Raw genomic sequence first — 22,380 nt, 5'->3', positions numbered from 1 at the left:
AGAATTGATAGGTGGATATACACAATAAAAGAAAAGGAGAAGTCAAAGGTATCTGAAACCTAAAGGGAGAGGGTGGCTATTGATGCCATAAAGAAATAGGAATCTAGAAGAGTGAATTAGTTTGGAAAGAAAAGCGATGAGTTTGAATGACATCAAGGGCACATTCAAACTTGACCTAAAGGCAGTTGCAGAGACAGGGCTAGTCCTCAGAAGAGAGAATGCTGCTGGGCCTATGAAGTTAGGTCATCCCCACGAGGCAGCATCTATCACCTCATGAATCACTAGTGTGGAGCCAGCAGCCGGTTGGCCAGATGCCTTGTTGTATTACGTTCGGGGCCGTCTGAATTGATCAGGGCCAGAGATGAGACCCTTTCTCCCTTCCTGGAGACACATCAGCTCTTCTTTAACTGCTCCCCAGCTTTGCTCCCCTGCTTGAGGTCTCTGATTATAAAGAACTCCGTGGCTGTTGAAGTCGTGAGGCAGGATTACTTCATCGAGGGGAGCCCGTGGCAGCGAAAGTATTGAGAAAGCATCTTTCTTTTCAGCGGCCCGCTGAGCACAACATCAAGCAGTTGTCTTTGTAGCACAAAACAACATAGTCACATTCTTAGCATTTGACCACACCGGCCTAACAGTCTGGCCTTGCATTAAGGACCCCAAAGAGAAGGGCCTGCTCTTTCAGAGAGCTGACTCTTCTGCATTTTACAGAGAATCGGGCTTCAGTGTTGACATCTTAGACATTTGAGTACAGACTGATAGAAGTTAAATATATCTGAAAGAAACATAACCAGACACTGATGTTCAAAGCTCTTGCCCCTGCCTGCTGTGAGTTCAACAGCACCTCTCCCCATCTCACTAAATAAACAGAAGAGAGCACATGAATGAAATTTAGGGGAGTAAGTTATGTGGAATTCCTGAGATTAAAGCAGTTTTTAGCCAGCTATATAAAAAGTTCTAGGCAAAGAGGAACTATCTATTTTGAAATATATATCCCCTCAGAAAACCATCACTTGTCAATAGAATTTGGAGAAAGGGTGATTATGATAAAGTTTATATTAAAATGCTTCTGTTAATTTAGTCATGGGCAAGAAGGAAAAAAGGCTGGTGTGAGTGAACTGGCAAAGATTTTACAAAATGATACATTTTTAAAAATCTATCTGCAAGACTGATTTAAATTATCTATAGATGAGCTAAATCTGTCCTATAGGTCAATTAAAGGAATCACTATTTTAAATATATCACATTCTTAATTATACTGAATTAAATGTAAATGCATATTCACTGCATGCATCATAATGTTAATTAGGGAAAACAGTTTGAATCAAATACATTGAGGTATCAGCACTTCAATTTTTTTTTTATAAAAAAATGTATGTGTCTGAGGTAAAAAAAAAAAAAAAAAAAATTCCTGCCAAGTACTCATGGAAAAGTAAAGACTAAATCATTGTTTCAAAGCTTACAAATTTTAGATAATTCCCATTATTTAGCTCTATGACAGTATATAAGCCCTTGAGTTAAGAAAAGAGGTTTTTTAAAAAGTGTTTACCATTGGTTTTCAGAGTGGACTTCATATAATTACTATTATTATCATTTCCTTTTTAAGAGACAGGAGAGAGAACATGCACATGCAAGATGGGGGAGGAGCAGAGGGAGAGAGAATCTTAAGCAGACTTTTGGCTCAGTGCAGAGCTCCAGGCAGGCCTTGATCTCACCTCCTGGAGATCACAGCCTGCACAGAAATCAAGAGTCTGATGCTTAACCAGTTGAGCCATCCTGGGGCCCCCACAGAATTATTTTAGAGAAAGATAAACCTTCAACAATTAAATGCTTTCCAGAATTTCTTAAGGAATAGCCATGTAGAATCTGTTGAGGCTCTTTTGGAGTAGCCTACGGTGTTGGGGGACATTGATTGTTTACTGGTGGCATCTTAAATATCCTGAGCATTTATTCATTCCAGCAGCAGGCTAAAGGCAGTTAGGTAATTTCAAGCCCAGGGGAAGCATTGGAAAGCCATCTCATAGACCCCTTGCATCGCAGAACCGAAAGAGAGCTTTGAGATCAATTCACTCAACCTCTTCCTTTATAGTCACACCTGAGGGAGGGGGTCGGATTAAAGACCCTTGTGCTGTGCAACCTAAGTTTGGTCCTTGCCCTGTGCAGCTGTTGATCATGTAACCACACAGTGCCTCAGTTTCCTCCTAGCATTCTTATGAGGATTCAGTGAATTAATGTTTGTAAAGTACTTAGAAGAGTGTCTGATACATTATAAATACTCTGGACAAATGTTTGTTATATAAGTAAAATAAAACTCAGACCCAAAGAGATGACTCGATTTGCCTAAGGTCATGTGGTCATCAAGTCCCAGGTGAGTAGAACCAGCCCTGTGCTGTAGGCACTGTGCTGTATGCATGCTCGTTCTCTTCCACCAAGGCCTTGGGCCATCCCTGGAATGTGGGTTTGTCTCAGAAATACTGTAGGAACCTGTAAGTAGGAGCATAATGCAGTATAAGGAACATAGGATTTGAAATCAACAACTAGGATTCAAGGGGCCCCTGGGTGGCTCAGTGGGTTAAGCCTCTGCCTTTGACTCAGGTCATGATCTCAGGGTCCTGGAATCAAGCCCCGCATCTGGCTCTCAGCTCAGCAGGGAACCTGCTTCCTCCTCTATCTCTCTGCCTGCCTCTTTGCCTATTTATGATCCTTCTCTTTCTGTCAAATAAATAAGTAAAATCTTGTAAAAAAAATAAAACAAGTAGGATTCAAGCTCTGATATTTACTGACAATTCTTTGAACTTTAGTTTCTTCATCTGTAGAAATATGATGACCATAACAAATCCAATTCACAGACTTATTTAAAGGATCAGATGGAATAATGTAGTTAAAAAACTGTAACCCACTATGTAGATGATATTTAACATTATTACTGCGAGCTCCTGTGAATTGAGAAAAGCCATGAGAATGTCTCAGACCTGCTTAGGATGTCAAGAAATTGAGCTGGGGAGAGCTCTTAACAGGCTCTTTCCACTTTTTCACTTCCTTTTTATTCACTGCTTTCTGTTAAATTTTATTTTTGTTATATATACAAAAGAATCATGTACTCTGTGCGTGTGTATGTGTGTGTGCATGTGTGTGTGAGCAATAAAATAAAATGCTGAGTTCTCCATCATCAGGCTGAAAAAAGAGAATATTACTAAAGCCTTTAAGTCCCCTGTATGTCCCACCTCAATCATATCCCTCTCCCTCTCTGAAAAGTGGATAAACAATAATTGTGAATTGTCTTTCCCTTGCCTTTAGTTCCACTATACATGTGTACATGCCTAACAATATATTGTATTGAGTGAATTTTTTTCTTATTTCTTTTTCCCTCCTGACTCAGATATCTCAAGCCATATGGTATCTCCCTGTACCCTTATACTAACTGCCTTATTCTTTGTCACCTTCTCCCCTCTCCTAGCCCAATAAAACGTATTACTTCTGTCTTTCCACAGACCCTGTAAGGAGAGACTTTAGAAAAGAGCCAGACTTCTGGTTTACATGGCTAGGAGTGGGTGTCCCTAACTCAGGAGCTGGGGCATCAGCTGCTAAAGCAAATGCAAGAATGCAAAAATAGGAAGCATCTCATGTCAGCATAGCCACTCCTTAGATTCCTCCATGCTCTCTTGATCTTTCTCCTTAATGGAAAAAAAGACTTAGAAACAAATTGAGGCAGGTCTGGATGTCATAGTAAGGAGTTTGGACTTTCCCTGCAGGCGTTTGGGAAGCAACTAAAGGTTTTGAAGAAAGGAGTGACAGCTCATAACTGCTTCAAGGCAGATGAGATCGGAGACAGGAAGGCCATGAGGAAACAGCTAGCCTGGGGCAGGGGGGACGGCTGGAGGACTGTAACCAGATTTCAGAGGGACTGAGCAACTAAGTAGTTGGATGTGAGAAATGCTCAAGAGAGGGGAGTTGGTGATGACTAAAATTTTAGAATTACCTAGATGGAAACATAGTCATGTCACAAACCAAAATAGGCAACAGAGAGGAAGATTTGAGAGCCAAGCTGATCAGAATAGCCCAAAATACTAGTGGTCATCTTTATGCTGTTATCCAGAAAACAGTGATTAATTCCAGCTTTTCTCTCAGAAAAGGAATCAGAAGTGGGTAAATCTATATTTTCAACTTTGAAGAGTTGTAGGTTTTTTTACATGTTAATTGATAATTTTTGTTGACTGATTCCAACTCTTGGAGAGTTACAATTTCCCTGACTTTCGGTTTCTCTTACTTAAAATGAGGGGCTGAGGTAAGATGGTCCCTAAGGCCCTTTCCATTACTGTAATTATACAGTTCTTGGAATTTTGCCCAGAATAGTAAACAGTAGCAGAAGAAATTCACGAGCTTGAGAATCAGATAGAGCTGAATTCTAATGACTGTTCTAGTTCTGATGCCAGTTCCAGTGTGAATCAGCCACGTAGCTGCATCCTTGTGTGCTCTGAGTCTCTTCCTCCTGAAAACTGAAAACCTGACAGGGCTGTGAGTCGGCTTATACCTGAAAACGCCCAACTCCGTGCCTGGCACAGTGTAGATGCGGGGTGAAGATTGATTTCCTCCTTCCCTTCTTTTCTTCCTCCTTCTCCCTTTGTTACCAAAAGGAGAGTGTTAGTCTGACTCCCCAGCTAGTGCTGGGGTGAAACCTTTGCAGACCCTTCCTTGGCTATTTTTCCAGAGAACTGCCTTCCACCAGCTATGTGCAGTTTTACCTCAGAGCAGAAGTCTTCCTGGCTTTGAGGGAACCACAAATGACCGGGAGACCCCTGGCAGCAGGTCTATAGTTGGTTTTCCTTCTGGACCCAACCCCACGCCAAATGCTGCACCCAAGAACTGTGTGTAAAGGGTGAGAACCCACCCCATCTTCCCTGCACAAATGAGCCTCAAACACATTTGCTTATTATCTTCAAGGGATATAGTGAATCAGACTGATTTTAGTCATATTTATACATGCTGTACCTTTGCAATGCCAGGAGCTTAAACCAAGGCTCCCTGGTGGCTAAAATACCACAATTCAACTCAAAGACAGCATGGGGCTCTGTAAGCTAGTTCCTCCCACCCTGATCCCAATCACTGAGTTCATCAAGATTCTCAGCAGGAAGAGACAAGGAGTAGTCCCCTCTCCTGCAGTGAATACTAGAATGGTACTTTCTCCTAGTAGCTATTGCCCCCATCCCTCTCTTGCAGATCTCAGCTATGGAGAAAATGAAAAAGTATAAGGTTGGGATCCCCTGGCTTATAAAATTTAAATGTCACTTGGACCTGACATGATGTTTGTTTTTTAGCTCAAAATTGCACAACTTTTCAAGACCAAGCAGTTCTGTAGATCCTATTCCTGTGCAATGATTTTAAACTTGGGAATTTGTCTGGGGAGAAGTAGGGATATTATCCAATCAGTCCTTGAAGAGGCACCATTTAGAGACCTTTTTATTTCCTGAAGAAGTCTGAAAGTTAAGTATGAATAAATATACATAAATATTAATTGAGTCAGTACAGAGTTCTACATTTATGCCTGACATATGAAGGCACAAACTGGCTGAAGTTTGGTTGTGTTACTTTCCCTCCATTTAAAAAAGATCCAAGAGTTCTTGCCGGATTGTAGGCACTTGGAGAGCTATCTCAGCTCCATTCTTTTGCTGGCCGGGTTCCGCAAAGCAGACAAGGAAGCAAGCTGGGTAGGCAGATGGGTACCTTATCTCTGGGTACCTTTAGATAGAGTAATTTCTAAGGAAGCTATTATTAAATGCCTACTGTGTGTTAAGCACAATACAGGGTAGAATGATAAAAGATGAATGAGACCATTTCTGACCTCTTGTTGATAGAAAGCTGCCTCTAATTTACAATCTATGACTACTCCACATGCAGCAAATTGTTTTTGTGTTCCAATGAATCCATCATATCTCTGCAAGGTCAAATTTGAGGCTTTAAGTTACCAAGATGCCTGCTAGACATAGAAAAAGTAAAAACAAGCAAGAAAAGGAACAAAATAACCACAATGCTGACCCTGAAGAGCAGCCACCTCTGAAATGGATACTTGAGAGGGTCTTTGATTTAAAACTGGTCTTTGCTCCTTTAAGCAGCTTCCATGGCTGTGGCTATCTCTGCCAAATGGATGATTGATCACCAATGGAAACTTAATTACCAATTAATCGGTTACTATTGAATTGCTGGTCCGTTTCAGTTATCTGCCACTCCTTAGAGCAATCCATAGTACTTCAGTGAAGAAAAGCTTCTAATTAAATAGTGAAATAGCATTCATTAATATATCAAAATAAATGTCTAGAACCAGAACATTTCATCAATTACAAGAGTGAGTAAGTTTAGCATCTCTGAGACTCTTTGTTAATTATTTCCACTTATAATGAGGAAATATTCTGTGTATTCCATGTGACAGAATTTTGATATTAAGGAGTAAGGCTGTTTTACATAAATATACCTAAATTCTCTATTTCACTTTGTTGTTCAACACTAAGTCCGAAATGTACTATGGCAGCTTTCTGATTATTATAAATACAGTAAGATGATAATAGAGAACTCCTAATCTTCAAGTCATTTTCCTTAACTTGAAACTACATACAAAAATATGTAAAAATAGGGGCGCCTGGGTGGCTCAGTGGGTTAAGCCGCTGCCTTCGGCTCAGGTCATGATCTCAGGGTCCTGGGATCGAGTCCCGCATCAGGCTCTCTGCTCGGCAGGAAGCCTGCTTCCTCCTCTCTCTCTCTCTCTGCCTGCCACTCTGCCTACTTGTGATCTCTCTCTGTCAAATAAACAAAAAAAATAAAATCTTAAAAAAAATGTAAAAATAAACTTTTTCTTCCAAGTTAGACGACAGTTCCTTATTATATCCTCTTGCCTCCTGTTTTCTCCCCCAAATTTACCAATTTCCAGATATCTTACAAGTATAGTCAGGAGCCAAACACTCTATTTGTCTCTTATTATGAACTCTTAACTACACCTATTCCTGGAAGAAAAAAAGAGCTTTAGCAATAGTAGTTTTTATCTCCACACTTGTCCTCCATCTACTCATAATTGATTCACTTACTTGTTCATTCACTCAATATTTATTAAGGATATATGTGTGATATTTCACCTACTACTAACAATACAGTGGTAAAAAGTATGGTCTCTGATGGCAGGGACATCCGTCATGTAATCCACAAGCAAATAGTAGTTGCAGCTATGAGTGCTATGATACTTAAGTAAAATGTATTATGACAGTAGATAATAGAAGCATTTGACCTAGATATTAAGATCAGAATAGGCCTCCTAAGGAAATGATGACACACTACAATCTGAAGGAGGCATAGCAGTTAATAGTGGAAGGATCACTCTAGTAACATGTACAGAGGCCCTGTAATGGGAGGACACATGGCATAACTGAGAGAATGCCAACTCACTGTAGCACTGAGTGCAAAGGAGGGCACCATGAGGATGAATTTGGAGTGTTCAGTAGGATCCAGATGATACTGAGCTCACCAGGCCATGTTAAAAATTTTTGTCTTTTATCCTGAGAGCAATAGGAAGACATTGTTTTAAACAGAGTAACATGACAAGATTTCTGTTTTAGGGGGGAAAAAATCTGCCTGCAGTGTAGAGAATGGATGAGATCAGATATGGCAGATCTAATTTGGAAGCCATTGTAGTAGTTCAGGAATTAGAAGGGGTGGTTTGGATGAGGGTCAGAGCATGGAGATAGAGAAAACTGGATGGATCCTGGAAATATTTAGAAAGAACAATTGATGAAAATTGGTGATGGACTGTACATGGGGAGGAATCAGGGATGGCACCTAGATTTATGACTTGTGCCTCTGGAGAAATGGTAGAGCCATTCACTGGGGGGGTGTTGCATCATCACCTCAGGCATGGGGGTAGAATGTGATTTCTACTTTGGTCATGTTGAGCCTGAGGTCTTGGAGACATCTGAGACATCTGTATTTCACAGGCAATTTGATAAATGCACAGTCAGTGCAGAGGAGAGTGTAGGGTGAAGGTACAAATGTGTATGTCAACTGAATAGTGATAGACATCACAGGAGAGACTGAGGCTGCCTAGGGAGAATGTGAAGGGTGAGGAGAGGAACAGCCCTCGAATGGAGCCTTGAGAACCCCTGACACTGATAGCCAGGCACAGATGGTCCTGCTCAAGGACTCAGTGTTGCAATCTGAGAAGCAGAAGGAAAGGCAGGTGTCCAGGTGAAGGAAGAGATCCATGGTGCTTAACTGACATATATTACTGAACAATATTTTTTTAAAAATCTGAAGCTGAGGGATGCCTGGGTGGTTAAGCCATTGCCTTCAGCTCAGGTCATGATACCAGAGTCCTGGGATCAAGTCCTGCATTGGGATCCTTCCTCAGTGGGGAGCCTGCTTCTCTCTCTGCCTCTGCCTGCCACTCTGCCTGCTTGTACTCTCTTTCTCCCTCTCTCTCTATCTCTCTCTCTGACAAATAAATAAATAAAATCTTTTTAAAATAATAATAAAAAATAAAAAATAAATAAAAATAAAAATCTGAAGCTGAGCCTAAAAGAAAAATACCTGAGTGACAATTGCCTTTTTTGTAAGTTGGTAACTATGGCGTTTGATGTACAGCTTTTACATTCTTTTGAGCCTTTCACTGTAATGGTGACAAATACTTCAGGGGTATTCTCTAGGTCCTAGGTTCTATGGTAATAAAGTTCTATATATTAGCTCATGTAACCTTTACAACAGCTCTGCAAGGTAGGCACATCTCTATAATTCTCTCGATTTTACTTGTGGAATGGATAACCTGAATTTCACAAACACAGAGAGATTATAGGGTCTATGTAAGGTAAATAAGCATGAAAGACTAGGATTTGATGCAGGAACTTGAGTTTGGGGTCTGTGCTCTACTGCCTCCCTGTGAATTATCTATCAGCTATCCCCCCCTACCACCTCATTGCACACAAATGCACAAAGACACACATTTTAAGATATATAATGTATTATGTATGACTCTAACATTTATTCCAGTTGAAATCCATCTTATTGGACATGTCTGCTAGAAGCATTACCTTCACGCCCAGTTTTGGTTTGTTTTTGTTTTTCTTTTACTAGCACCACTAAGTTTCATATTTATGTATGCACATACTCATCCAGAGTGCAAACCTCAATAGTAAGGTTTACCCCAGGTAACATATCTGTACACACATGGCAGCACCTAGCAGTACTGGAGCCATGTAGGTCACTAGAGTAATTTCTAGCCCATCTGGGGCACTCTGTTTATTTGTACGGCTATCCTTGCCGTTCTCCAAGCTCTGAAAAGACACACTGAGAAGTTTTTTTTACCAGCTTGTTCGCATCTGGACTCACATTGATTCTATGACCATATTTTATTCCAGACACTTTTGAGAAATTCATCCGGCTGTGAAGTGCGCAGTGATGAATATCGAACGGAGTTTACCACAGCTTTGCAGCGTGTTGACTTATTCATGGGCCAATTCAACCAAGTCCTCTTAACATCTATATCTACCTTCATTAAAGGAGACCTCACCATTGCTAATCTTGGGACGTCAGAGGGTCGCTTCATGCAGGTAAATGCTTTCTAAGAGTGGCTGTGTCTGTTTTACCTGGTATGGTGCAATTAGTTTGGTGTTTTGTTTGTTTGTTTGTTTGTTTGTTTTTTATAGTAAGGCATTTGGAAATATTATAAAGTGAAAATCACAGTAAAAGCTAGAGACAGACTGAGAACAAAACAATGAAGCCGGGTATACTCATTATGAAGCTTATGGCCTATTTTTATTAAGTTCTTGAAGCTTTCAGCTTAAATGTGGTTAAAAGTTTTCTTCCCCAGAATGGTTTGGGATTTTGTTTGTTGTTGTTATTTTCCATTCATGATTTCCATCACATGATTGGAATAAAATGAAACAATTAAAGCACTTCCAGGCGATGTTTTCCTATTTCAAGGGAAGCTACGGATCAAAGGAGAGCTATTGTGTGAACCGTGTGTCTCCATGAGAAGAAACATTCACATCATTGAGAAATATTGGCAGGAGTTAGAAAAGGACGTTATCATCAAGATCCCATTGTAACTCCAGCTCTTCTGATTCTGCAAAACGATGTAGTCAGACACAAAGAAGTTCAAATACTGGGGGGGGGGAAATACAGATTTTATTAAGAAATGCTTTTAATGGATAGCAACATACTTCCATACAATAAAAATTCACATTTCAGACTTGCAGTTATCGTGTTCCCTAGATACAAGAATCAGTACTTTGCAGAAATTAAAATGTTCTTGTGTTGAATCTCTTTGACTGCTTTAATAGTTATTGGGTAGTGCTTTCAACATGAGTTCTTCAGTAAGTTCTTGATTTAAAAGGTTTTTTTTTATTTTTTTTTTATTTATTTATCAGAGAGAGAAAGGGGGAGAAAGTGAGCACAGGCAGACAGAATGGCAGGCAGAGGCAGAGGGAGAGCAGGCTCCCTGCTGAGCAAGGAGCCCGATGTGGGACTCGATCCCAGGACGCTGGGATCATGACCTGAGCCGAAGGCAGCTGTCCCAGTAAGTTCTTGATTAATGCACAATGACCATAGCATCCATGGAAATGTTGACTTTCTACAAATACTAGAAATTTCTTCTAAAGAGAGAGTCTTACTCCAAAATCATCTGATCTAATTAACATCCTAGTCAGACAGTGACTTCTAGAAAACCAGTTGAGGACAATGATGTTTTCCTATGACTTGGCCATCTGCACATCCTCTATCTGTATTCTATTATAATACATATTTTTTTTAATTACCACTGTGTTTATAGTGTATATAATATATAGTGTATATACTGGTTATTGCCATAATTTAAATCGTGCTTTTCTTGTACTAGTTGGGCACAGTGGGATTTTTTTCAAAGTCATAAAACATCTAAATAAAACCTTCCTAGTTAAGGGACGCCTAGGTGGCTCAGTGGGTTAAAGCCTCTGCCTTCGGCTCTGGTCATGATCCCAGAGTCCTGGGATTGAACCCCGCATCAGGCTCTGTGTTCAGCGGGGAGCCTGCTTCCTCCTCTCTCCTGCCTGCCTCTCTGCCTACTTGTGACCTCTGTCTGTCAAATAAATAAATAAATAAATCTAACAAAAACAAAACAAAACAAAAACTTCCTAGCTCAAAACTAATCATGTAGATCTTGTTATCTAAATGCTCCCACACCTGATCTCCCATCCTCCCACTGCTTCATTATTAAACTTTCTCCCCACTCCTCTCTCTCCCCCAGCCCAGTGTTCTTATTTACCCACCTCAAACCATTTCGTTCTGTCTCAACTCCTTAAAATCTGAAGGCTGGATATCTAGTCCCCCCCTATACTCATGAGCATTTTAAAGTATTTGAAATATAATTGTATCAGTTATCCTTGTAAAATACATACTGTTATTTTCAATGTTTTTAATTGACATTTTTTATAATATTCTCTAGAATTCTAAGGAATTTGAAGGGGCATGAGAGAATCTGGAATCTGTTGAATTCTTAATGTGTTCACTATATTGACTTTTTATCTTTACTTTTGCTTTTTTTTCTAAATTGTTTATTACCTCATCCACCCAGTTTCATATTAATAATAAGCTTTCCAAAGTCACTTTAGGTCTTACATTCTTTTACATCAGAAAGTTCTTGGCCTATTTCCAGATTCTAAAGTTATAATAAAATCCCATTTTTAGGTAGATTTCTCTAATAACTGAGTAAATTCTGCTGTGTGACAGATTCTACCGCCTAAGTGCTATGTCGTGCATCAGTCTCATTGTAACAGAAATGCTGTGACAAGTGTTTTATTCTTGTCTCCCAGCATTTTCATAAAAGAAGCTATATTATGCCCATTATCTGTGCATCCGAAACATTAAAGATGAAAATAAGTAAGTAGATACTTACTTTATGTGAAGTGCTGATATCACTGATTTTTTTTTTAAACCACATGGTTCTTAATTCATCAGATATATATTGGGAACTTACTAACTTTGCTCTACTAGGCAAATAAGGAAAGCAAAGGAAGCAGTGACACAGAACCTTCCTTTAAGGAACTAAAGTTTAATTTTTTTAAAAAGGATTTTATTTATTTGAGGGAGTGAACAAGAGAGAGCACAAGACAGGGGAGGGGCAGAGGGAAAGGGAGGAGCAGACTGCCCACTGAGTGGGGAGCCTATTATGGGTTTGGATCCCTGGACCCTGGGATCATGACTTAGCTGAAGACAGACACTTAGCCACTGAGCCACCCAGGAGCCCCTGAAACTTTAGTATGAGAGATAAAAACCTGCACCTGATATCAAGATAGCAAAAGACAAAGACACACAGACAAAGGGCTGTTGAGACCCACATAGGATTCATTTCTCTGACACTTGTCCAAGAGAATTCCATTCCCTTAAATTTTATGTAAATAAACTCAAGGCACTTGAAGGATCAAATAATCAACATCACTAAAATCCAGTTTGTTTACAGCAAATAATGTTGGGGGTGGAGTCAGTCATGGCATGCAGTAAAGACCTTCCAGCTTAAGCTTGCCAAGCAGTACTACCAAGTTCTGTAAATGTTTTGACTGCTATAAAGTGCTAAATCTGTGGACAGGACTAAGTTCCTACAATTTGTGTTTTAATAATACTGTGAAGTTTCTGTTATAAAATCGAATGAACATAATTTTTTTTCCAAAGACAGCTGTCATATATGAAAAGGAACAGAAAAATGATTTTTACTTCCTTCCTACCCTGAAGCCTAAAGTCAAAGTTGCTTTGCAAATGTTTTCTCTCAAGAGTTTGCAGCTGTTTCTGCCTTTCCTATTGTGCTTATGTTCGGCTCTGGCTGGGAATACAAGCTTCAGCCCCAGCTGTCGGGTGTAAAGTGAATCAGGTATTTCACAGTGGTTATTTGGTTAGAAAGAATTATATTGTTTAGCTAACAACATTTTATGTATGGCAGAAAAGACATGTTTTACATGTTCCTAACATTTAAACATGTGTAACTTATCTCATACAGGTGCAACTCCATATACTCAAATATACTGATGTGTACATGTATTAGAGTTTATCTGTATCTGCTGCTCAACATAGATGCAGATTTCAAAACCAGTTTTTATTTATATGATCACCCTCTTGGGATGCTTTGAAGTAAAATAATATGATAAGTCCTATTCAGGATAGTATAAGTAAACAGTGAGAACAGAGCTTCTTACAAATTTTAGAGGGGGAGGGGATGTTGAAGAGAACAAAGCTCTGGAACACTAGTGCTGTGTGCAGGGCTACGTGGGAGAGGGAAGACAGTTACTCATGAAGATCACAGGACTAATCACAGGGATTGCCTACGTCTCCCCTTCTGAGCTCCTCATCTAATCAACTTGCAAAAACAATGCCTGATATATATTATAATTTTTTTTTTTTTACATCTCTTGTATAAGGCCTTTAATCTCTAGATGCAAGGCATTGCTGTTAAAATATTCGTGCATGACTGTCAGGCCAGGGAGAGGGATTGTATCCTATATCAGGTGTGCTGGGGGTGGGGAGGCACTTTCAAGACTTGTTTCAAGTTCAACTCCACAAACACTTATTGGGCAGCTATCTTGTGTGCATAAAGTGGCCACTGCCTGGGCACTGTCAGAGCTGTCACTTGGTTTTTTGGCATCATCCTTGCTCTTCTCCCATCCCCTTTCCCATCTTCCCATTTCCTTGATGCCGTTACCACTCATCAGCCTTGTTCTCTTGTGCCTCTTACCTGGACTAGTTGAATCATAAACAAGAAATTTAAGTATATAGGGATCACCTAAAAAGACATTCTTTGCTTGTGATCATTACTTACGACCGTTAAAGGATTATGTTAGTAATCAGTGAACCTGAGGATAAGCATCTGTTGACCTCCTGTCTTCAAATTCTTCCAGTTCCTATGCCACCATCATAGTATGTCAGATCTTTGTGTTGGAAGCCTGTGGCATACATTACCTTTGGGATCACTGATATTTTGCATCTGTTGACCTCCTGTCTTCAAATTCTTCCAGTTCCTATACCACCATCATAGTATGTCAGATCTTTGTGTTGGAAGCCTGTGGCATACATTACCTTTGGGATCACTGATATTTTCGAGAACGTAGACACAGATCACCAATTTGTCAGTGCTATGAGCATCCAGCAGAGACCCAGGCAAATGAAGCTTGAACTTAAACATTTCCCTTTAGGGATTGCTAATTTACTGGTCCATTATAAAACGTCAGATAAAAATATCATCTGCCTTTCTTTTTTAATGTGTACATCACTGATTTATTTACATCCCTAAAGAATGGTGAATTTGGTATATTCCTTTAGAAGAAAATCTGGGGCCCCTGGGTGGCTCAGTCACTTAAGCGTCAGACTCTTGATTTGGGCTCAGGTCATGATCCAAGTGTCCTCTAATCGAGTCCCATATTGGATTCTGCACTTACCAGGAAGTCTGCTTGAGATTCTTTGCCTCTCCCTCTCCTTCTCCTCCTCGCCCTTCTCATGTATATACATGCACTCTCATGCACTCTCTCTCTCTCTCTCCAAAATAAATAAATCTTGGGGCGCCTGGGTGGTTCAGTCATTAAGCATTTGCCTTCAGCTCAGGTCATGATCCCACAGTCCTGGGATCAAACCCCACATCGGGCTCCTCTCCCTCTCCCCCCTGCTTGTGTTCCCTCTCTAACTGTGTCTCTCTCTCTCAAATAAATAAATAAAATCTTTTTTTAAAATATTAAAGAACATCAAGTCTAGGGGAAAATACACACTGTGTCTAGTTCAGATCCATAGCTGCCACACATGAAAAAATGGGGGTCAAAGTAAATATCCTTTATAAAAATAAATAAATAAATAAATCTTTTTAAAAATGGAAGAAAATATACCCATGAATTCTGAAACTTCTTTTGTTTGAAAAAGAAACCATTATAAGTGATAATTTCAGAGGTCTGTCTATAACTAAAAATCAACCCCGATGCATGGATAGTCTCCTACAATTAATTCATACATGCTTTTGAAATATATCTCATACACAGTCATATGTGTAGAAAATTAAAACATCATAAATATTTAAAACCATGGGAAAATGCTACGATTTTGTTTGTTTTCTTTTTTGGTAATAGGGAGTAATTGGGATTTCTTGTTTGGGTGCTTTTTTGAAAGATTAGAGAGACATTTTAAACCAGGAAGTATGGGGCAACTGGGTGACTCAGTTGTTAAATGTCTGCCTTGGGCTCAAATCATAATCCCAGTGTCCTGGGATGGAGTCCCACATCAAGCCTGACATTGGGCCCAACATCAGCCTCCCTGCTCAACAGGAAGCCTGTTTCTCCTTCTCCCATTCCCCAGCTTGTGTTTAATCTTCCACTGTGTTTCTCTCTGCCAAATAAATAAATATCTTTAAATAATAAATATATAAATAATAAAACATGAAGTATGTGTATCAAAAGGTTTTTTTTTAACTTTTATGACTTTTAAAATTCAAAAACAGATATACTCTGTATAACTTGACAGATCCTATAGTTACTATATTTGGAGTATTGATTTGAAAGTATTAATTATTTAAAATTTTTTAATTTACTAGTTTATTTGGATTTTAGACTCTTAACATTTTTTTTTACAAAGATCTCAATCTGGTTTTAACTTATTTTGACTCACAATCATTTCAGCATACATGCACATCAGTATTGCAACAATAAGGAAAATTGTTTTGCTTTTCGTATATATCTGGCCTTTGTAGTACCAGATTGGTATAGAAGCTCTCATGCGCATTTACCAAAGAGAACAAAGGAAAGAACAGAGTAAAGCTTCCTTTAATTCAACTTTTGCCACCTGGTACCTTGTTGTACCACTCTTATCTCTTGAGCTGTCAGCACCAATCAGCAATTTCTATTTCTTTTCATGGTTTCTCCCCCACTCCCCCATTCCAGAAAACTAGATGTTTACCTCGATTGAAATAAATAGCTCTACTTTTCATATCTGATTTCTTTCTACATAAACACCAATTTCTCTCATGTACTGAGGAAGATACTAAACCTAAAGCAGGTGTCTGAACCAGTTCAGGCTACTGTAACAAAATTTCCATAGACTGGGTGGCTTAAACAACAAACATTTACTTCTCACAGTTCCTGAGGTTAGGAAGTTCGGGATTGAGATAGAAGCAGATCTGGTTTCTGGTGAGAACCCAATTCCTGGTTCATAGATGGCTGTTCTTGTGTCCTCACATGGAAGAGGGAAAGAGAGCTCTCTGGGGTTCCTTTGATAAGGCCACTAATTTCATTCATGAGAACTTTTTTACCTTTATGACCTAATTGCCTCCCAAAGGCCCTGCCTCCTAAAACTATCACACTGGGGTTTAAGATTTCAACATATGAATTTAGGTGGACACAAACATTCATCATATCGCAGTAGGCAAGAAGCAAGAGGCATTAGAAGCCCTATCCTGAAAATGTAAATCAAACTCCTGCAGATTATCTAATTATCTGAAACATTTAAAAACCTTATCCCTTCATCAAGGCTTAAGTGAGCTTCTCATTTCAAGCTATTCATGTATTTAGGCAATAGATATGCCTTTAGAACTTACTATGTACCCAACCTTGTATTGGGAACTATAGGAAAAGCAGACCCACTCCCAAGATCCGTAAGGTCACACCCAGTTATAACCCCATCTGTTTATTAATGGTGTCATCTCCTTCTATTACATTTCTTTCAATTCACATTTTGTTCTCACTGAATTTCAAACTCCAGTAATTTACATCATCTTTTATTGCAAATTTCCTTAACAGAAATTCTCTATTTTTCTTAATTTTGAACTAGCAATCAGTTTAGATGCAATCAAAGGTTCTACTCAGTTCTGTTTGCCTAGAAATAGAACTGCCTAAGTCCTGTTCTTACAAAAGGAAAACTTATTTGATCTTCAATTTTAGTGTGTGTGCTGCCTAAGACAGTAGATTTCAAAAAAGCAGTAGGGCCAGGGATCCTGCCCCAACTCTGACTGATTGTTCTAGTCCACTTTTGTTCCATCTTTTATCCTTTCCCCACCTCCAGCATATTTAGGACTTTGTTTTACAAAAACCCAGTCTGACTCTGAAGGGATATTCAGAACACTGGTTGGGAGGCTAAGTAGGTGATACCCAGGTACTCAGTCTTGGGCAGAACGAATGGATGGAAGACTGTGAACCTCCAGAAGTAAGCTTGCCTTTTACTTAATTTAAGAAAATATTAGCAAGAGGCACCTGAGTGGCTCAGTTGGTTGAGCAACTGCCTTCAGCTCAGGTCATGATCCTAGAGTCCCAGAATTGAGTCCCACGTTGGGCTCCCTGCTCAGCTGGGGGTCTGCTTCTACCTCCGACCTTCCTTCCCCCTCTCATGCTCACTCTCTCCCATTCTCTCTCTCTCAAATAAATAAATAAAATCTTTTTTTTTTTAAATTTGGCGAAGAAATACAAACCAAAATCACAATAAAGTATCACTTCACACACAGTGGGTTGGCTATAATCAAGAAAACGGAAAATAACAAATGTCAGTGAAGTTGTGGAGAAATTAAAACCCTCACACATTGTTGGTGGGAATGTAGGATTATACACACCTATGGAAATGGCATGGCAGTTCCTCAAAAGATTAAGTATAGAGTTACCACAAAATCCAATAATTCTACTCCTAGGTGTATACCCGAGAAATGAAAATATATATGTTCTTATAAAAAGTTGCATGTGAATGTTCAGTGTAGCAGTATTCACAACAGTGGAAATAACCCAAATGTCTGTCCGGTAATGAATGGATAAATAAAATATGTTATGTCCATATAATGGAACATTATTCAGCAGTAAAAAGTAGTGAAGTACTGATACATGTTCCAACATGATGAACCTTGAAAACATTATGCTAAGTGAAAGAAGCCAGTCACAAAAGACAAGATATTGTAGGATTCCATTCGTGTAAAATGTCTGGAATAGGAAAATCCGTAGAGATAGAATGTAGATTAGTGGTTGCAAGGGACTGGAGGGCATGAGCAGATGAAGAAGGTGGTGGCTATAGGGTGCTGAGTTTCTGTTTGAGATAATGACAGTGTTCCATAATGATTTTGGTGATAGTAGCACAAATCTGTGACAATACCAAAAACCACTGAATTGTGCATTTTTTAAAAATGGAGAGTAGGGCACCTAACTGTCTCAGTGGGTTAAGTGTCTGACCCTTGATTGGCTTGGGTCCTGATCTCAGGGTCATGAATTCTGGCCCAGCATGGAGCACTTAAAAAAAAACAAACCAAAAAAAAAAAAAGGAGAGAAAGCCACATACAAACATCTCATGTTAAACTATATTCGTCATTCTTAAGGAAAATTAAATTTTAAAACAATTTAACCAAAAATAAATCTCGGAATACCAGGCTGGCTCAGTCAGTTAAGTGTCTGCCTTCACCTCAGGTCATGATTCCAGGGTCCTGGGATTGTGTCCTGACTTGGGCTTTTTTTGCTTGTGAGGAACCTACTTCTCCCTCTGCCTGCTGTTTCCCCTCCTTGTACACACGCACTCACTCTCTCCCACTCTCTCTCTCTGACAAATAAATAATAAAATCTATAAAATAAATAAGAATTTGAAAAATAAATCTCTGTGTATGGGCTAAGAATCTGGCCTTAATGTTTTGAAGATATATCACACAAAATTAATTTATTTAGGTTTATGGATTTTTAGAGCCTAGCCACAAAGGTTTTATTTTACTTGTACATGTATTTCTTCCTCATGTCCACTCCCAGATAATTTGAGATCATAGCTACAACAATCAAGTACCTTTGGATTCCTTCCTAACTCCCTCACACCCAAATATATTAGTCTTGCATTTTCAGGAGCATTAAAGAAAAAGGGTTTGTGGGGGGGAGCACTTTGAGACCTAAGCATTAAAGATTAGTTCTCAACATAGTCATAGATAATTGCCAGTCTTCTATTCATACTAATTATCCTAAGAATTAAATTTAAATGCTAGATTCAGTTCTGTCCTTAGAAGTATCTCCATGACAACCAAAAGGAACTTCAAATTTCTTTACCAAAAAAAAAAAAAAAAAAAGAAAACTTGCTACAGGGATATTTTGAGGTTAAAGTGGTTACTCCATTATTTGGAATTCTAGCAATAAGATAAAGGGAGGATTTAATGATAGAAAAGCATTCTTGGCATTTTATAGCAGTAGGTGTCCCTGCAGAGAAAGGGCTAATGATCAAACACAAAGGTATTTCCATCTGAGATATGGCCTCTGCTTAAAACTCCAGGTATTTCACTTTTCCCTACAGCCTTCCCGTCTTCTCTGATTCATTCCATTTTCTACTTGAAGCCACACTCATCCTAGCTCGTGATCAAAAGTAGATCTCACTGGCTCTAGTAGTAACATTTCCTCTGTGCCATCAAAAACTATTTAGATGTAGAGTCTCTCTCCTTAGGCACACTTGCAGCCAAGATTACTGAAACAAGGAGTATTTGGCAAGGCAAATATATTGTGAAATTTGTTTTAATGCTTTGACTCACGAATGACTCTTGAGAGCTCGGAGTTGAAGCTTTTTATTGGTATTTACTCTGGTGCTCCAAGAGCGTAGCAGTTGAGTGTTTTTAAGAAGAGGTCAAGCAAATCGGATTCTGGCATTAGATAAAGCTCCTTGTAAACCTGACTCTTATACTTTCTAGCTGAAATTTTCTGTTATATTTTCTTTATGGAAAAACTAATAGTACCTACGTTGTAGGATTATTGTGAGAAGTAAACAAAAAACCATGTAAAGCTCTTAGCACAATGACTGGCTTGGTCACCCCACGTATGGTGCTCTCCAGACAAAAAGTCTCAACAGGGAATACGTTAAATCAATCTTCCCAAGTTCCAGAGATTCAAAGAGATTCTTTATGAAAAAAAAGACAAACGTTAATCCTTTCTGGGCAATGAACATTTGAATGGGCTTCGGATACCTGATAAAGTCAAAGAAGATGACCTAGTAATTAGGAAGGGATTGCTTATTATAAATATGGGAAATGATATTAAAGAGAACAAAAAGGAGAAAAAGGAGAGTGCTAGGAGTTGATTGTTATGTAGCAGGTCTGAATAGAAAGGAAGCTATAAGAGAGAGGCAAAATGCAAATGTTCATAGGAAGGTTCAGAGGGATGAATAATCTTCAGTAAGTGAAAACTACAGAATAAGGCATAGAATAGAGTCCAGTTATTAGAGAGGCTGGGGTTTGATTTTGTTTTTGATTTGTGTGTGAGAGGAGCAGATTTTTTTTTTTTCACCTTCGTAGTTGGAAGTGATTGGCAACAATCAGGGAAATATGAAAAAAAAAAAAAAATGGGGGTGGGCAGATAGGAAAAACAAGTGGTGAGCACCAGAAGTGAGTCAAAACTAAAAAACTGAATAACTGAAATCTGGATAATTTGGGATAGAGGTATTAAAAGTCTGATAGCCTGATACTCTGCTTGTAACCTGCACCCAGCGAGGAGGTAGGACTGGTAATTGAACATCTTTTTGCTTTGGCTACAAAAGTCAGAGATAACTATTTGGCCCTACATTTAGGAATAACAACAGTTTTCATCCTTTCTCATCCTGACCAAATGACCTTTGATGCATCATTTAACTTCTGTGCAAATATAAGCCACCCTGCTTAATGGAGATGTTTTGAAAGTGCTGAGTGTTTGGGTTAGAACAAGTGTTAGAACAAAATGTCATGATGTTTAGCTTTTATGGATGTATGTGAGTTTGGTTCATTTCTCTATCAACAACCCACTGTCTGGGAGCAAATTAGATACTTTGGGAATCTTCCCAAATTGTTTCAAGCGTCTAGACTCCTTGTGCTGAAGAAAAATTTGCAACTAGTTCCCCAAAACATTTATATGTTGTGTGTAAGTTTATTAGAGTATTAAGCATTTATTACACCCGTAATTTTTATTCCCATTTTACAAATGAAAAGGCTGAGGTGGAGGGAATGGTTATTTAATCATCATCTCACAGATTCCCATGTTTGTACCATGATTTCATACCCATGACAAATGAGTATACTTTCAATGAAACATAAAAGGGTATTTGGAATGTTGGACAAAGGCAGTTTCAAGCCCAAGGCTTTACTCAGCCTCCTGCACCTCATATAGATATAAACTTATTGCCTATTTAAGAATAAAATGCTTTCTGAGCACTCCTAAACTCTCTGAAGGTCTTAGTGTTCATCTCTGATAGTCATTCTGACTTTTTAAAAATTTTTTAAAAGATTTATTTATTTGAGAGAGAGGGAGTAGGGGTTTCGGGGGGGGGGGGCAGGCAGAGGGAGAGGGAGAAGCAGACTCCTTGAAGAGCAGGGCTTGATCCCTGGACCCTGAGATCATGACCTGAGCCAAAGATAGACCTTAACCAACTGAGCCACCCAGGCACCCTAGTCATTCTGATTTTATCCCTGGACATCATTATTACTGGGTTCTAGCAGTTAGAGAAGATGTAAATTATATAGCTGAGAAACATCCCAAATTAGAAATACCTGAAAGCAAGAATGACACAAGTCATCAAACCTTCTTTCCAAAGCATTGTTAAAACCATCAGACCTTATTATAAAACCAGGTCAAGAAGCAGAACTTTGTAATCTAAGAAATGACATAATAACATCTGATTAGACAATGGTTTATAAAAACAACAGCACATTATTTTAAAGTACCTGAAGGCCTATTTTGACCTCAGAAGATCCATAAATATGGCTTAAGAGTAGCAAAGTTGGAACTAAACCCAGATCCTCCAGACTCCCCATCCACTCTCTGTTCCATTACATCAAGGAAAGCTGCCCATTGGGGCAGGGAAGGAGAATAAATTTTTAAAAAGCTATCTGAAATCCTTGTAACATAAGTGAAGTCTTCTGTTCTGGGGAGAGCTTTGGCTCCTCCAGTTCCCAATGAAATTGTGAGGATTTATCTGTATGTGCTGGCTGATTGACTGAAAGATCTCCTTCCCTATACACAATTAAAAGATCATATACAAAAGTCTGCCTTGGGGGTTCAGATGAACTGTCTTCAAGATAGGAGATTAGGAGATGTCGTATTGATTTACAATGAGATCAACTACTGGGCCTTTAGTTCAAATACCCATGAGCTCTTCTAATCTGTTATTAGCATTATCATCCACATTTTCCACTATGTTTAAACTGAGTTTATTGGACTGAAGTCATTTCTGTTTTGTCTCTCAGGTTGTGGTTTCTCGATCAGGATCATCAACCCCTCATGTGAATTTTCGCCTAGATTCCCACCCTGTGTCTCCTGAAGCCATTGTGGAGCACCCATTAAACCAAAATGGCTACACACTGGTTGTCACTGGGAAGAAGGTAAGCCCTATTTCCACAGGAAGGTTTTTCCTGAGTGGATATGTACAGTGTGCTTTATATGGTCCTTTTTCACTTCT

At 39.0% G+C, this 22,380-nt stretch overlaps 1 protein-coding gene across 1 annotated transcript in view; it reads left to right on the top strand.

The window, feature by feature from the left end:
• MET (MET proto-oncogene, receptor tyrosine kinase) overlaps positions 1 to 22,380 on the top strand; it is a 116,236-nt gene that overhangs the window by 47,036 nt on the left and 46,820 nt on the right. The window contains exons 3-4 of the mRNA XM_082692447.1: positions 9,387 to 9,578; positions 22,169 to 22,303. Of these exons, the coding sequence (XP_082548573.1) occupies positions 9,387 to 9,578; positions 22,169 to 22,303 (327 nt within the window). The remainder of the gene's footprint in view (positions 1 to 9,386; positions 9,579 to 22,168; positions 22,304 to 22,380) is intronic.

The sequence above is a fragment of the Mustela nivalis genome, assembly GCF_964662115.1.
Source record: "Mustela nivalis genome assembly, chromosome: 12".
Lineage (NCBI taxonomy): Eukaryota > Metazoa > Chordata > Mammalia > Carnivora > Mustelidae > Mustela > Mustela nivalis.
Note: the sequence above shows the minus strand (reverse complement) of the source record. Positions and strands in the feature narration are given on the sequence as shown.